Source organism: Mesoplodon bidens (assembly GCF_964165515.1).
Source record: "Mesoplodon bidens genome assembly, chromosome: 2".
Taxonomy (NCBI): domain Eukaryota; kingdom Metazoa; phylum Chordata; class Mammalia; order Artiodactyla; family Ziphiidae; genus Mesoplodon; species Mesoplodon bidens.
The window spans coordinates 37,469,980-37,487,974 of record NC_138177.1 but is presented as its reverse complement, the minus strand read 5'-3'; the positions used below and the strand labels follow the sequence as shown (position 1 = coordinate 37,487,974).

Below are 17,995 nucleotides of genomic sequence, written 5' to 3'. Positions count from 1 at the left end.
GTTAAGTTGTGGATGTTTCACTGGTTGTAGAGTGAAGGGGAGAGACAAAGGTAGATGCTTCACTCTGCTGTGTTTCTGACATTGGTCTATAGTTTTTTCTCAGTATGTTTTCGTCTGGTTTTGGTATTAGCATAATGCTGGCCACACAGAATGAGTTAGGAAGTAATTCTTCTGCTTCTATACTCCAAGAGATTGTAGACAATTGGTAAAATTTCTTCCTTAAATGTTTGATAGAATTCACTAGGAAACTCATCTGGGCCTGGTGCTTTCTGTTTTGGAAGGTTATTAATTATTGATTCAATTAACTTAAGAGATATAGATTTATTTGGATTACCTATTTCTTCTTGAGTGAGTTTTAGCAGATTATGTCTTTCGAGGAATCAGTTCATTTCATCTAGGTTATCAAATCTGTGGCATAGAGTTGTTCATAATATTCCTGTGTTATCCTTTTAATTTCCATGGGATCTATAGTGTCCCCTCTTTTATTCCTGACATCAGTAATTTGTGTCCCACTTTTTTTCCTCCTTTTTTTTTTCTTCTTTCCTTTTCTTTTTTTCTTAGTTAGCTTGGGTAGAGGCTTCACCTATGAAGGATAGTTTTGCAAGGTACAGTATTCCAGGTTGGTGGGGTTTTTTTCTTTGAACACTTTAAATCTTTCACTCCAATCTCTTGCTTGCATGGTTTCTGAGGAGATGTTAGACGTAATTCTGACCTTTATTCCTTTACAGGTCATGTGTTGTCTCCCTCTGACTTCTTTTGGGATTTTTTCCTTTATTTTTGACATTCTGTGGTTTAAAAAGGATATGCCTAAGTGTATTTTTATTTTTTGGCATTAATCCTGCTTGGTGCTTGTGAGCTCCCTGGATCTGAATTTAGTGTTTGACATTAATTTGGGAAATTCTCAGTCATTATTATTTCAAACACTTCTTTGTTCCTTTCTTCTCCTTCTATTATTTACATTATGCATGCATTATTACACCTTCTATAGCTGTCGAACAGTCTAGGATATTCTGTATTATTCAGTCATTGTTCTCTTTGATTTTTGGTTTCAAGGATTCTATTTTTTTTAATTGAGATATAACTGATACTTAACATTGTGTTATGGGTAAGGTGTACAATGTGTTGATTTGATACATTTATATATTGCAATATGATTATCATCATAGCACTTACTAACACATCATGTCACATAATTATAATTTCTTTGAGGATTCTGTTGATATATCCTGTAGAGATTCTTTCCTTAGCCATGTCCAGTCCAATAAGCCCACCAAAAGCATTCTTCATTTCTGTTACAGTGCTTTTTTATCTGTAGCATTTCTTTTTGATTCTTTCTTAGGATTTCTATCTCTTGGCTGACATCGTTTTTCTGTTCTTGGAATGCTGTCTACTTTATCCATTACAGCCCTTAGCATATTAGTCATAGTTGTTTTAAATTCCTGGTCTGATAATTCTAACATCCCTGCCACGTCTGGTTGATGTTGCTGTATCTTTTCAAATTGTGTTTTTTGCATTTTGGCATGTTTTGTAATTTTTTCTTGATAGCTGGACATGCTGTACTGGGTGAAAAGAACTGCTGTAAATAGATCTTTAGTAAGGTGGTGGTCAGGTGTTGGGGAAGGGGAAGTATTCTATAGCTCTAGGTCTCTGTTTTTAGTTAAGCTTATGCCTCTGGACTGTGAACTTCAAAACAGTTCCTCACTTTTTTTCCCTTCCCCTTTAGGTGTGACAGGATGTTCAGAGTGGTCTGGTGTTGGGAATTTCCCTTCCTTCAGGTCAGTCGGGCTTTGATAATAATAGAGTAGGTTAGGGTCCAGTTAACTAGATTTCCCTGAAGACTTGCCTTATTAAGAAGAACAGAATGCCCTGGCATATTTCAAAATGTTTCCTTTCTCCCTCTACCTTGCATAAGTACAAGGGGATTTTTTGCTGATATTCATTATAGGAGCCTGGCTGAGCTTCTGGAGGTAAATTTCACAATACAGTAGGGGCCCACCTTTGACTGGGTCCTCCTGGAATTTTTAACTCTTCAGACTTGTCCACGCTGAGCCTCCAACAATTCACCAACTGCAGCTCAGATTTTCCTACCCAGCTACCTACCCAGCTACTACCTCCTGCAGAGGCTTCTGCTTGTGAATCTTGGCTCCAGTAAGCCACGACTTCCTATGTTTGTTTCTCCAATCTTGGGGTCAGTGGTTTTACCTGCGTCATCTCCTCTCATGGATCTAAGAGTTGTTGATTTTTCAGTTGTCAGTTTTTGACTTGTTATTAGGCTGAAGTGGTGACTTCCAAGCTCCTTACATGTGGAACCAAAAAGTCTTCCTCAATAATTTTATTTATTTATTTATTTATGGCTGCATGGGGTCTTTGTTGCTGCGTGCAGGCTTTCTCTAGTTGCAGCGAGCGGGGGCTACTCTTCATTGCAGCACGCAGGCTTCTCATCGTGGTGGCTTCTCTTAGGAAGCATGGGCTGTAGGTGCGCGGGCTTCAGTAGTTGTAGCAAATGGGCTCAGTAGTTGCGGCACATGGGCTTAGTTTCTCCGCAGTATGTGGGATCTTCCCGGACCAGGGCTTGAACCCACGTCCCCTGCACTGGCAAGCAGAGTCTTAACAACTGCACCACCACCAGGGAAGTCCCTTCCTCAATAATTTTTTGAATAAATGAATGAATGATGGGAAAAGGCTGAGATGTGAATTCCTCCTAAAATGAGAGGTTCCAACAACACCTAAGTGTAAGTCATGTAATACAGCAGCTTGGCTAAAGTTACATTTATATTAGGGCATTATGTTTTATATAGCTTAAAAATTATTTGGTGTAGCAAACTATGTTTAAGGCTGAACTGATTTTTGAATCTGTGTTAATGGAAAGATAAGTATGTTGAAGATTTATATTCATTCACCCAACTATCAGAAAAAATAAATTATACAGTAATCCTTCCCTTTTTCATCCTGATACAATTTATTCCCATAATAGTTTTGAAGTTCCAGGTCAATTTGTCTAGAGCCAATTAACTAATAATCAGTCCTTCATATACCAGGTTGCCTAAAATTCAATCTCCTTTTTTTCTGTTTATGTTAGTGTTCTAATTAGCATGGGGAAGGATTTAAGAATTATTTTTTAACCAGCTTATGTAACGGAGTTCCCCATTTACTTTTAATACTTCTAATATGTTATTATCATATTTGAAGTATTTAATTTATTTTTGAACACTTTAAAGACTTTTAATCTGTGTCTAAAAATCCTTTCCTTAGAATTCCATGTTCCTAACAGTAAATATTTATCAGCACTATACAAGACATAAACAATAACTTGTCAAGCTAGGCTATCTTGATAGCATCACTAAGAACAAAAAATGGTATTATTTTGTGCCTTACAATCCAGTAATATTTTATGAATTAGACAGCTTAAATAATAATAAATCTTGTACATGTGACAAGTAATCATCATTGTAATAGGCTTTTGTCTTGACTTTATATATATTTTTAAACATGTTTCTCACTCTAGAAAATGAAATTCTAGAAACCCAAGTCTACTGATTTAGAATGTCATTCTGAAAATTATTTAACATAAAATATCTCAAAGAGCCACAGTTACTGTGAGTGTTGCCTCTAATGTAAAGGAGTTTCTCATATTGCCTGAACTCTAAAGGTAAAAGAGTGACATTCTATTACAAAACAATTACTAGTATTGGCGATATTTGTAATTCTCCTTCCCCATTTTGCCTGCTATTCATCCTTCAAAATTCAATTCAAATGCCAGCTCCATAAAATCTTCCTGACCTCTTCCAGAGTAGGGAACTTCTCTAGGCTACCATATATATATATACCACTATTTTAATACTTAAAACAATTTTCATTTTTTTAACCCAAGCTGCAGAGAATGTACAGATAAATATTCAAATACAATCTCAAATACAATCTCATGGTGAATCAGCAGTATCTATGACTACATAGTTTTTAATTTCATTTCCCTCTTTTGTCATTCAGCTTCCTTTATTTTAAACTTCTTGGCTGCTACATGTGGAAGGTTAGAGCATTATAAAAAAATTTTTTTAAAAAGGTTTACTCTTGGGGCTTCCCTGGTGGCGCAGTGGTTGAGAGTCTGCCTGCCGATGCAGGGGACACGGGTTCGTGCCCCAGTCCGGGAAGATCCCACATGCCGCGGAGCGGCTGGGCCCATGAGCCATGGCTGCTGAGCCTGTGCGTCCAGAGCCTGTGCTCCACAACGGGAGAGGCCACAACAGTGAGAAGCCCGCGTACCGCAAAAAAAAAATAAAAATAAAAATAAAAATAAAAATAAAAAGGTATTACTCTTCCCTACACTCATGCAGAAACTTTAAGAAATTAAAATCCCATTTGGAGCAATAATACCCTTAATCAAAAAAAGTTATTAAATTATAAAATCTGTGGCTTTTAGACAAATGGCAATAATTAAATGTGCTATTAAGGAGGTGTCACTTTTCTAACAACTTCAACCAATTAGGAAAAGGTACTTTCAGAAGTCCTAGGTCTTTGTCTGCTGTAAACGTAGACCACTTACAACCACTTCCTCTGGTGGGTGGAGACCATCCACTAACTGTATCACTTTCTGTTCACTTTCTTTTTCCTGGTCATCGTTTTTAAGAAAAACACAAAGTCCCAGATATATTTCTACTATAGACTTTCCTATTCCTAGAGACTTATGGAATGTGCTCGTGTGAGTAGTGAAGGGTACTCAAGGAAATATAAACTTCGCTTGTGTTGTGTCTGGGGACAAAGACATGAAGATTCAGAAGTGAGACTATCATGCCTTCTCAAAGAGAAGACTAGATAGAATACAGGAGAGTCACTATGTCTCCTGTCTTTTTGTGTTGTCAGGAAAACCTAGTGTGGAATGTTGCAATAAATCTATGTCCAGACAAGTATGGAACTCTCTGAATTTACTTAGAACAAACAAATGCTAATTTGGGTGATATGCTGTATTTATTTCTGCCACTGATAAAATCAGGGGTTGGCAAACTTTCTCCATCAAGGGCCAAATAGTAAATATTTTAGGCTTCTCTAGCCACATATGGTCTCTGTCATACACACACACACACACACACATATTTGTGTGTGTGAATATAAAACGTAAAAATCTTTTCTTAGCTCACAGGCTGTACAAAAACAAGATTGCAGGTCAGATTTTACTCAGAGGCTGTAGTTTGTGGACCCCTGTTATAGATACCTTCAAGAAAGGTACCTTTTAAGACTGTTCTATGCCAATCATGTTTGGAGAACAGAGTGGGGCTGCAAGAAAAAGAGAATAAAGAATAGTTTGGAAGTATCACTAGTGCTCAAGCTCCATGAATAGCCATTTTATATACTCCAAGATGTACTAGCATTATTATAAAACAAAAAAAAAAAGAGGGTGCCATTCCCTATATTGATCTCACAGAAATTCCCTTTAAGCTGGAAAGCACTTTTTTAAAGTTAGTTTTAACTTTTTTAAAGTTAGTTTTTATTATAAAGTACTTATAGAAATGATTTCTGGGCTTCCCTGGTGGCACAGTGGTTGAGAGTCTGCCTGCCGATGCAGGGGACGCAGGTTCGTGCCCCAGTCCGGGAAGATCCCACATGCCGCGGAGCGGCTGGGCCCCTGAGCCATGGCCGCTGAGCCTGCGCGTCCGGAGCCTGTGCTCCACAACGGGAGAGGCCACAACAGTGAGAGGCCCATGTACCACAAAAAAAAAAAAAAAAAAGAAATGATTTCTAAATCTAGCATACAAAGAACATAAAAGTGCTAGATTATTTCAGCTCCAAGTTCTCTTCTAATTAAGATTCTGTGACTTAAAATTTTTTTTTCTAGGTTTTTAAATAGAGCATTTGAGAAACTGGTGGGTGAAAGTACACGTGATAAGTTGTATACTACAAGGATCATTTTCAGTACCCAGACACTATAAATAATGAAGTCTCTAAAAAAAATTAGCCTGAGCTTAAGTGAAAGAAATTTAAAACAAGTTGCAACTATTTATAAAGAAAAATGAAGCTTCCCTCCTTTTGACTCATCTCCAAATTTAGAAAAGAATTGTAACCTAAGTCCAACCACAATCAATGTAAATTCACTTAAAGCTGCAGATCTTGGTAGCTCATGTCTTACACCAAGGCAAACACTGCAAAGAATATAAACCACTTCAACAAACATGGCAAAGAACACTGCACTTACCTTGAAAAAGCTCAAATTCACTTTCTAAATCAAGAAAAAACCTTAATTGGTAAATTGATATCCTTTTCTCCCTATAGTGTGAACTTGACTGCTAGTAAAAACTAAAATATATGTTCTTATATTTTCTTACATGAATTTAAACAATAATGTAACAAAAGACATAATTTTAGAGAGAATAAAAACCCAGGTAATTAAGAAAGTTTATGGTCATAAGGACACTGCCCCTCAAGGTGAGATAATGAACAAAGTAATATTCTCAAGCCAGTGACCAAATGAATGTACTCCTGTATTCTACTGATAATTAGAGACCTCAAAGAGAACCTACAAGAATTAGAGATAAACAAACCTAATTCACTCATTTTAGTATTTCCATTTGTTTTATATGACGAATCTGCAAGAGAGATAGCAAGAAAATGATTAGAGCTGAAAAAGAAATGCATCATATGGTTCTTTACCACAGGTTCATCATCAAAACCTTAACAGATTTTTATCATTTATAACACTTAAAAGGACAGCCACCTATCAAAAAAAAAATCAACCGAATTCTTTTTTAAAGGGAATGACTGAGGAGTAGAAACCTCATGTGAAGATAAATAAGCTTCCTTTTTAGTTCCCACGATAAAGCACCCTTATGGGTCTGTAAACTCTAAAAATTAAGTAGAAGTAGACCTCTTGGAATGACATTACTAGTTTTCTTTCATAGTCATGAAATCAATTTAAGGGCAATACTCTTTTAAGGTTTTAGTCAAAAAGAAATGTAATTAAGGCAGGGAAAGTATATAGCCCTGAGCCACAAAGCCTCAGTCTTGAATTTTTTATTAGCATTATACTGGGAAGAATAAAAAGTCCCTGATCCTAATTTAAAACCATTTTGCTAACAAAAAGAATCATAGCAACATATAAGAAACAACTTCTTAAAAAGAATGAGGGGGGCTTCCCTGGTGGCGCAGAGGTTGAGAGTCCGCCTGCCGATGCAGGGGACGCGGGTTCGTGCCCCGGTCTGGGAGGATCCCACGTGCTGCGGAGTGGCTGGGCCTGTGGGCCATGGCCGCTGAGCCTGCGCGTCCAGAGCCTGTGCTCCGCAGCGGGAGAGGCCACAACGGTGAGAGGCCCGCGTACCGCAAAAAAAAAAAAAAAAAAAAAAAAAGAATGAGGAAGTCCTTTATACACTTATATGGAAAGATGTCTCAATATATTTCAAGTAAAAATAAATAAACAATAAGAGTACAGAAAGGAGTATTTATTGGGCTAAAATTTGGGTTAAAAAAAGAGAGGAAAATATCATTTATACATGAATTTCCCTACATCTCCATAAAATACCTCTGGAAAAATACCTAAGAAACTGACAACATTAGTTGCCTCTGATGAGGAAGCTGGGTGGGCAAAGGTCAGAAGGGGCAGGGAGACTTTTCATTGTATATTTATAGAAACTTTTGAATTTTGAACCATATGAGTACATGTAATACCCTATTTAAAAATATAAGAAAGTTGAACCAACAGACAAAACAGTCTCTTACCAAATCTTGAGCTTCTTAGAGGGGGTCTACGCAGGCTGATTACAGGATCTTCACTCACCACTAATACAGGAAGAGAAAACATTAAAAAAATATATAAAATGTCAAACATATTAGATTTATTATACAATCATCTATTTAGTCAGCCAAGTTTTTTCTGAGCTCTCCATTTTGCTAAGTATGGGAATACAATAGTGAACTAGAGAAAAGTTTCCTGCTATAAAAAACTTACGGACTTGATGGAAAATTTTGCAGTTTTTCTCACCAGGGCATATTTGTATAACAAGAAAGGAATATCAAATAACACTCTTCTAAATTTCTCAATTAAGAACCAAAATCTGTACCATAGCACCAACTCAATTATCTACCCCATTTGTGGCATACCCTAATTGTGGATTATTTATGTCATATTTTAATTTGAGGGTTAACTTTCTGAGACTTAATACACTCCCTCCAATTACTTAACCTTGTGTGTGTTCAGGAAATGCAAACTCCAATTTTTAAAACAATGTTAATGTTAGCCAGGTTTCAGACTGTCTATGGTTCAATGGCATAGGGTTAATGAGGAAGCCAATCCCATTAAATAAAATATTAATGTTAGCCTAGAAATCCAAGGTGTGTTTCCTCAAACAGCCTCACGCAGCATAAAATAAAATGCAATCTACATCTAAATTTGGGTTATATTATGCTTTGTTTCATTTGTTTCTATAAAAAAGCAGTATGTTTGGCTCTGTATGAGAAGTGTAAAAACCACATTCTGAACCAGCTATCCCTGACCCCTGCCATTACACTGGCTGCCTATGTTTGTTTTCACAAAACTGACTTAACCCAATTTCCCCTTTACAGTACCAAGAAGAGAAATCTTGAAGGGACACCCATTCATTTGTTCTAAAAATACTTACTGAGCATGATTTTGTACATCTTCAAGACAGAGATGTAGAGAAACAATTAAATTGACTTTGTGTAGCTCAAAAACGCAGAACTAAGATCAAGAGAAAGTTACAGCAAAGTAGCTTTTAGTTCAATAGTAAAACGAAAAACAACCAAATTATGTGTTGTCTTCAAAACAGAATGGAGAGTGAGGAAGTGATTTCCACATCACTGCAGATGATTAACAATGCACAGATACATGTTAACAGAGGGACACCTACACTGATAGAAACTCTGAGTAGATGTCTTCCCTAAATCTTCCAGTTCTAAGATTCTATGAACTATTATGAGTTGTTAGAATTTCACATATCAGGTATTTAGAACTTATATAAGCAGCTTTAAAAAGAAATCTTGTACATGTCTGTTACTCTTATTATTACAACTACCTTCCTCTTTTTCTCCTCTGTATTCCCATCCTTTTCAGGTTTAATTAAAGCCTAAAACTTAACTTACTCTATAGACATCAATTACTATTTCAGTCCCCATCTTTTCATTTAAGCTTTTCTCATACGCTCTACCATATATATAGCCCTAGGTAAGATACTTGAGGGAGACAGAGTAGCCCAGAGAGGTATTAGAGAATAAAATAACAAGTACCCTTCTTTAGTAGCAATCTCCTTCCTTTGTCTGCTGCTTTTGCTCACCACTGCACCCCCAAGCTCTAGCAAGGGCACTGGTATAAAGTAGGTGCTCAATAATATCTGGAGAATGAATGAATGCTGTAACTACAAAGAATCAAATGTTCATGACAAAATAGAAGGTATTAAAAATAATTAACTATAATTACTTAGCTAGAAACCATAACGGTTAAAAATATTTAACTTTAGGAAAAGTAAATGAAATTTTCCTACTGTATTTTTAGATTATGAAATTAGTTTCATGAAAGGAATGAACCTGGCCATAGAAGAAGTCATATAGGTATATGTGGACTGAACTGACTGAACAACCTAATGGCTATTTCAATGTGAAAATAATGCAATTCTGAAACTTCAAACATTAAGCAGAGTTTAAACCATATCCCTATTCTAAACTACTACAATCAACATTTTTTCACGACTTCAAACACAGGATGACAAATGATGTAGTTTTCTTTACTAGGTTGTTTTAGAAAGTGGCCCCTTGCTTTAGGTCATTATTTTCAAGGACATTTTTGGATAAAGTTCTCTCAGACCACACCACTGGCCCTATATACAATTATGGCACAATTCTGAATACCAAAGTTAAATTGAAAGTCTATGATTCTACAAGAAGAAGGAAGGGACTATCTTTTTTCTTTTTTAATTGATGTATAGTCAATTTACAATGTTGTATTAAGTTTCTGGTGTATAGCAAAGTGATTCAGTTATATATATATATTCTTTTTCATATTCTTTTCCATTATGGTTTCTTATAGGATACTGAATATATTTCCCTGTGCTATACAGTAGGACTTTGTTGTTTATCTATTTTATATTAATAGTTTATATCTGCCAATCCCAAACTCCTAATTTATCCTTCCTCCACCCACCTTCCCCCGTTGGTAACCATAAATTTGTTTTCTAAGTCTGTGAATCTGTTTCTTTTTTGTAAATAAGTTCATTTGTATCATATTTTAGATTCCACATATAAGTGATATCATATATTTGTCTTTCTCTTTCTGACTTGCTTCACTTAGTATGATAATCTCTAGGTCCTTCCATGTTGCTGCAAACAGCATTATTTCATTCTTTTTAATGGCTGAGTAGTATTCCTGTGTGTGTGTGTATGTATGTGTGTGTGTGTGTGTGTGTGTGTACACATATACATATACACATACCACTTCTTTATCCATTCAGCTGTTGATGGACATTTAGGTTGCTTCCATGTCTTAGCTACTGTAAACAGTGCTGCTATGAACATATGGGTGCATGTATCTTTTCGAATTAGAGTTTTCTCTGTATATATGCCCAGGAGTGGGATTGGAGGGTCATACGGCAACTCTATTTTTAGTTTTTTTAAGGAACCTCCAAACTGTTTTCCATAGTGACTGCACCAATTTACATTCCCTCAAACAAGGAAGGGCCTATCCTTAAACTTGCACTTAAAGCAGTTTTCCATCAAAGTTGACTCCTGTTTAAATAATTCCTCTGCTAGAAAGACTTTATAACCATTCATTTAATGACTTCCCTGAACTCTTTCTCCTTTTATTAAGAGGAATGATACAGGAGGATGCCAAGTGCTAGATGCAGTATAATTTTTAAAAGCACCTTTTAGAGTAAGAGAACCCCGAGTATCTCAGGTCTCCCAAAGATGCACATACCCTTATTTCTAGTTATATTGTAGCACAGTATGATATCGATATATTCCAGGTAATGCATGCATGAGTTCCATCGATCTATCATCTATACTGGGAAATGTTTTGTCTTTTCCATTACCAACTATAGCATGAGCTTCTTGAGAAAAAAGAAATGCTTAAGCAAACTTTTATGAACTTCACATCTCCTATAAAGTGCTGTGAGGAAAAAAACCCCACCTTATATCTGTATGTTTTACTGTGTACAAACTGACTTGGCAAGTACTATATCATTTTTGTAGTGGCTTTGTGAGTTAGGCTGGGTAAGTCATACAGATAAAGGCCTGAGGTTCAAGGTGAGTAGCTAATTCAACCAAGGTCCAGTGCTCTTTCCACAACATTATGCAGCCATGTACCTCAACAGCAGTTCTTAAATACAGGCCTAATGTGAACTCCAAAAGACTGTACGAGACATTCTATTGTATAATTGTTTTATAATGGTCTATAGGCTGGTGCTCAACAGTCTTCATTACATCAGTTTACTTAACTCCATAATTTTTATAAATTTACTGCAGATTTTAAAAATGAGAAATTTTTGTTTCTCCCAGTATAAGGGACATGAAATTAAATCTCCTGTAAATAAAATTTCAAGTATATGGTTTTTCCACAGGCCTAGAAGGACTTCCCTGGTGGCGGAGTGGTTAAGAATCTGCCTGCCAATGCAGGGGACACGGGTTCGAGCCCTGGTCCTGGAAGATCCCACATGCCACAGAGCAACTAAGCCCATGTGCCACAACTACTGAGCCTGTGCTCCAGAGCCCGCTAGCCACAACCACTGAGCCTGCGTGCCACAACTACTGAAGCCTGTGTGCCTAGAGCCCATGCTCCGCAACGAGAAGCCACCGCAATAAGAAGCCCATGCACTGCAATGAAGGGTAGCCCCTGCTCACCGCAACTAGAGAAAGCCCACGCACAGCAATCAAGACCCAACGCAGCCAAAAATAAATAAATAAATCTTAAAAAAAAAATGGCCTGGAAAATCTGTTTATAGCACCTATCACTCAAAGCATTTTTCTAAGGTAGTTTATAATCTTAACACAGTACCATAGGCTATTTAAGGAATTAAGCATAAAGGGTGTGTTATTTGGAACTGAACTTGAACCAGATATTTATTCATTCTAAACTGAGAACAGAACAGTTTAAATTATAAGGAATAATCTTATTAGAAGCAATGGGTAAGGAAAGAAGTCAGGATTTGGGTTTAAAAATAAAAAGCCAGAGATGATCAGTTTCAATAGCTACAATCATTTATTGCTGTGGACTTTCCTAATATCAAAAAAAGCAAACTGAAAATAAATGGAACTAAAAACCAAAGGATGTTACGAATTAATGACAACTTAATCCTTTCCCTTGTTTTTCAAAATAGTTTAAACAGGTTTTAAAACATTAAGTAGAGTATCAAATGTACCCTATTGTCATGTTACATTGACACTAAGATGCAAATATTTTTACACTTTAACATCTCTGAAAGTGGGATGTATCATAAAATCTAAGGCATATTACAGTTTAATTAGCAGCATTTCTTCCTCCTAGGTGGTACATAAAACAATGACAGTATATCTTACAACTGATGAGATCTTAGATTTGATGAAATATATTATCAAACTGAGATCGACCATGTTGTGTCATGATTTTACAATGCAGACCATTTAATCCATTTTCTTTTATTTATTTATTTTTGGCTGCACTGGGTCTTCGTTGCTGTGCGCGGGCTTTCTCTAGTTGCACCGAGCTGGGCTACTCACTGTTGCGGTGCGCGGGCTTCTCATTGCGGTGGCTTCTCTTGTTGTGGAGCACCGGCTCTAGGTGCGCGGGCTTCAGTAGTTGTGGTGCACGGGCTTAGTTGCTCCACGGCATGTGGGATCTTCCCAGACCAGGGCTCAAACCTGTGTCCCTGCACTGGCAGGAGGATTCTTAACCACTGCGCCACCAGGGAAGCCCTTAATCCATTTCAAATGGAAAGTAGTGTGACATATTCATTCATTCAACACTTAACAAGCTTTACTGAGTAGTAATTATTACACGGGACAGTGACAGTGAGGTACTTGGGGCAAATGAAAGGGCTTTGGAGAAGACAAACCTGGGTCTGAATTTGGCTCAGTTACATAGCAAGTATTCTTAGAGAAAAGTTAGCTACTCTGAGCTCCAGTTTTCTCACCAAAAAATGGGTACATCTATCCTGCATAGTTATGTGAATGAATTAACATACACAAAGTATATGGTACTTAGTACGTACTCAAGTATGTGCCCTGTCTTTTCTTGACACATGCTACTATTGCTTAATTCAATAAACAACCTATAAAGAAGATTCACTGAAACGTTGAATGAGGTATGATCTGCGACCCTTGATAGACTAGGCTATAAAATCTATACATAAAAAAAGCAGGCACATAAGGAAAACAATAAACTCACTCTTCTTACCTGGAGTCTGTGTTCTCCTGATAGTTTTCTTTGAGACGGTTGGGCTTAAAACAGTTTGTGAAGGTGGTTCATCCTCTAAAGAATAGATACGACAATTCTAAAATTCAGAATATGTGAACTGAGTAGAGATTATGTATATTAACAGCAATATATAAACAGAAATGCAAGTAATTCATTCCTTCAGAAATGTGTTATTAGGTTTACCAAAACTTAGGAATTTAACTAGCCAGAACTACTCTTTAAGACAATATAAAAATAAACTATTCACCAATGATGCTTTACAACAAAATTACATTACTTTAGAAAATTTAAAAGATGGGCTAAAGCAGAAGAATGAAAACCGTGTAGATCCTTACAGATTTACTAAAATAGAAGTATATCCTTTATGTGTTAAAAAAATTAGCTTATACAACTGCACCAGCCTGTGTGGGAGAGTCAATACAATTTAACATATCTATTTTTTGCCTTCTAAAGCATTCTTCCAGATATTGGAGATACAGAATGAACATAAGCACGGAAGTATAATGTGGTCCTTCAAATACATAAATATATATGTAGGGTCTTTGTCTTCAGAAGTTGACAATCTTAAAAGAGAGATAAAACTAACATATATATGGGTTCAACTGTCTTGAATTGCTACTCCCAATACTAATTTATATTATCTTTAACATGGTTTCCAAAATCAACACATCTTCCAATGTGTCAGCACTTCACGTGTTAGCCGGTAAATGTGCAGCCTATTACTCTGCTCTAAACTGAAAATCCACCTCCTCTTCATCATATCCATCAAAGGTCTATCACTAACTATGTAATCCCATTATGATTCAAACCCCCTGATTTTACATCATAGGTGCCCTACGGGGAACCAACATGAAACTTCATCTGTGACTCAGTGTTAGATGGGGGGAGAGGGGGCAGGGTGGGAGAGGATGGATTAAGGGAGTTGATTCATCTGTATAGTTGTATATTGTATAGTTTTCATCCTAAAACTATACAATCACCTTGTCAGTATCCTTGCGGCCCATTCAGACGAAAACTAATTAAGAGTCTTGCTTTGTCTGGCTACTCCTTAACCACTGACGGTCCCCAACATGCGAATTTTTGCCAGAGACCATCACACTCTAGAAAGAGCGATCAGCTCAAGTTTATCAGGCACTGGGAAGCTTCAAGTTCAGGATAACTGCCTTACCCCATTTCGGTGTAAGTATTTGGGAGGGGTCTCAAATCAATTCATCAACTACACTTGTCCTCAAAATGGCCACTCACAAAATTCCCCTCCCTCTCTCCCCACCTGGGTAGTGACGGAAAAAGACTGGAAGGTTAGATGAGAACCAAAATTCTCAGCTAGGGACTTCTGGCCTCTGAGAGTTAAAGGAGGAAATGGAAGTGGCTTTGGTAGAAACATCTGCAAGACAAAGAGAACCGATATGAAACCGAGCCCGGAGTGATTCAGTATCCCGCCTGCCGCCTAACTCGCCGTCCCAACGTGCAAGCCTGCAGAAAAGAGGCAATCCTGACACCCCTAAACGGATGCACGCGGCTCCCCGGCTCTGCTCAGGTAGCTCCGCACGACTGCCTTCCCTTCCAGTGCCCCCGCCCCTGCCGCTTTCCCGCCAGCGGTCGGGGCGGACGCCCATCCGGGCGGAGTAGCCCCGAGGGGGTGAGGTCCGGAAAGGCACACGCCCGGACGAGGCGCACACACCCTCTGCGCGCGCACGCTCGCGGCACTCCCTCCCTGGGTCGGGGCTGAGACTGTTACCTCCGTCGGCCTCACCTTCGGGTGAATGGGAGTCCCGTAATCCTCTCCGGGTCGTAACCGGAGACGGCTGCAGCGGAGGCGGCTGTGAGTGCTGCTGCTGCTGGAGGCGAGTAGCTCTTCGCGTGTTCATCTCCTCGGCTTCCTGGAGTCGCGGCTGCCTCCGCTTCCGAGACCGAAGGTAATAATAGGAGCGTTCTCTCACTTCCTCTTTCGCCGAATCGGGCCGGAACTCTTCTAGCGGAATTTGTCTTCCCACCGGGGCCTTTTCTTTGGTTGCCCGGGGCTCGAAGTCGCCGTACACTTCGGGCGGCTCTTCTGAGAACCTCACTTCCCGCCGGCCGTGGCGTGACGGCGTAGGAGTTACATACGCAGGCGCGTCACTGCTGCCGCCATTTTGAGGGGCGAGCCGGGGCCTCCCGTCCCGTAGCGGAGCCCTGGGCGTGACGTACAGCCCCCATCCTTCCCTCTCCGGCTCCGCCCGCCACCCCTCGCCTGCCATAGTTGTTGACGTAGCTTGAGTCGATCGCGAAGGTGTCTTGGGGGGCCTGTAGAGTCTCCCGCCGTTTGTGGCGATGGCTTTTCGGGTGTTCGGCAGTGGTGTCGATGGTCAGGGAGGCAGTTGAGAGTCGCTGAGGCTGCCGCCTGCGTCGTCGCTGCTGTGCTGCAAACCCGCCTCTGGGCCCATCGTGTGTTCTGAGGGCTGTGGGAGAGGCAGTGCCTGTGCTGGGTCAGCTGCCGCGGGTCACTCCCGCCTCCTGGCTGAAGGCACCAAAGAGGAGGAGAAGAGGGAGGAGGACGTCGCCGTCCTCGGCCTTCAGGGAGGGAAGGAGGGGACGACGGAGAAGAGACCACTGGTTGGGCAGAGTGCCGGTACTCAGCCCGCTGCTCCTGGCAACTGTTGCCGGCACGCAGGAGACGTCCGGCCCGTCCCCCAGTACCGAGTCCCTGGGAAAGGCGGAGTGGAGGGGAAGTTTCAGTCCTCAAGCCCAGGCTGTTGCGCAGTTTTCCCGCAGCCTCTTTGATCGACTGCTGCCTCCGCCGTACCTTTCCAAGTGTTCCTTAGCAGGGGTGATAAGAAAGATACTTTTGCAGGTGTCATCTTGGAGAAAATTTTAGTTTCAAGGTCCTTGGGAAGGCATTTAACCACTTTTTAGGTTTTAAGTCCCTCATTGAGTGTACGAAATCGGATCTACAGGCATACTGGGGTGGATTAACATTTGCAAAATGCGCATAGCAAGCAGTCTTATTCCTGGTTTCGTATAAAAGCTCTAGTCCAGCAGCACTGTTCAGAAAGCTTGCTAGTGCTGTGTTATGGACAGTGAGAAATGAACAAATACTTTAATTAATGACGGCACTGTAATTTTCACTTGTGATCCATTATTTTTACTTTGATTCTGGGCATGACTTGATATACTGCATTTGATATAGGGTTTTCCTGCGTTTAGTTTACTGAATAAGAAAGCATGATAAAAGCCTATGTTCCACCTCTGTGTACCGTATTTGCAGATGTGGATAATCTGCAAACATCTAACCAAATTTAGACACACTGAGGGAATGTTAATTAAGTTAGTATAAAGTCTGAACAGTTATTGAAAAAAGATTAATCTTGCCTTCAAATATACACACTTCTTGGACGGCTTTCTATAATTTTAGGACTAGATTTAAAAAGTTGCAATTTGGATAGCAATTATAATGAACGAGCCTGAAAAATTTGAAGGTATTTGTTTATCTTTCATGTATTTAAAACCACTTTAGAATGTTTTTGAGCAACTCATTTGTCCAAACTGGGCACAGATTTCAATTTAATGACATCTTAAAGTGTTCTGTGTTTTCACTAATTGTCCAAAAATTTGGCCACAGACAAGAGGAATTACATGCTTTAGAGAAACACCTAGGTTTTTGCCTGTTAGGAGCTTCATTTAGTTGAGCTTTTTTTTACTGTATACAATATAGCCAAAGAAACTGAAGGAATAGCAACATGGGAGATGCTACTTTTTAAAAAAATCTTTTGTCTTAAGGGAAAATTAAAAGCATGTTCCCCCTCGGCAGCCTGAGTTAGATAGTATATTTGGAAGATTCGTGGGACTTAGTCTTTTTGACAAAATGCTGAAAAGTGTTGATACTTGGTTAATACCTGGCTTTTATTTAACTAATGCTTTATAAGGTATCTACTGTATTACTCATTAACATATAATAGTAAAAGTTCTGTAATAGACAAAATTATTAAAGAATATAAAACTTTATAGTATTAATATACAAAGTTCATATTATGAACAGTAATGCATATATTAAGAGCCTCTTTAAAACAGTTACCAGGACAGGTGACTATATAGAAACTTGGTTACAGATTGTAAAACTTAGTTTTGGGGGACATATTAAAAAAGAGAGGACAGGAGGTTCTATATATTATTGAATATTCAGTACATGTGTTATTTTGTAATTAAAAATGCTTGTAAGAGCTTAGGAATGGTTTTTCAAAGAAACATCATGAGACGCTTGAAGTAAAATCAGAGGAACGGCAACTTTAATTTAGCATTAACACATGTATTTGCTTAGGATTTTCCCTCTTTAGGTAATAAGGATACATAATCCTAGCTCTGCCATACGTGCCTCCCACACCTTAGCAACTTTACAAATACCAACTTTCATCACTAACTGGGAGGTAAAGGTAAACCCTTGTCAAACCAGATATTCTGCTGTAGATGTTTTCCAGACTACAAGGGTGGCCCAAAAGAGGTGACATAACAGAGACAGACTCAGCTAATATTATAAGGGAATTGCTGGGCTGCCAATACCAAGAGAGGAAGCATGAGCTCCAGATGTTAAACAGTTACTTTGGGAGTTTGAGATATGTAGAGGAATTCAGTGAATCAAAA

General features: G+C 38.8%; 2 protein-coding genes across 4 annotated transcripts in view; one reads left to right on the top strand and one right to left on the bottom strand.

Annotated features, from left to right (window-relative positions):
• Window positions 1–15,973, bottom strand: part of TOR1AIP1 (torsin 1A interacting protein 1) — a 47,717-nt gene extending 31,744 nt beyond the window's left edge. The window contains exons 1-4 of one of the 3 annotated variants that reach the window (XM_081223566.1): window positions 15,135–15,973; window positions 13,361–13,435; window positions 7,702–7,761; window positions 6,531–6,575 (exon numbers count right to left, since the gene is read on the bottom strand). In XM_081223566.1, coding sequence (XP_081079692.1) covers window positions 6,531–6,575; window positions 7,702–7,761; window positions 13,361–13,435; window positions 15,135–15,618 — 664 coding nt within the window. In that variant the 5' untranslated portion in view covers window positions 15,619–15,973. The remainder of the gene's footprint in view (window positions 1–6,530; window positions 6,576–7,701; window positions 7,762–13,360; window positions 13,436–15,134) is intronic. The other 2 variants (XM_081223565.1, XM_081223567.1) reach the window with 2 other exon arrangements.
• The window catches only part of LOC308610448 (torsin-1A-interacting protein 2-like), a 43,541-nt gene continuing 40,755 nt past the window's right edge, over window positions 15,210–17,995 (top strand). Inside the window, exon 1 of the mRNA XM_081223570.1 lies at window positions 15,210–15,297. The gene's annotated coding sequence lies outside the window, so the exon portion shown is untranslated. The remainder of the gene's footprint in view (window positions 15,298–17,995) is intronic.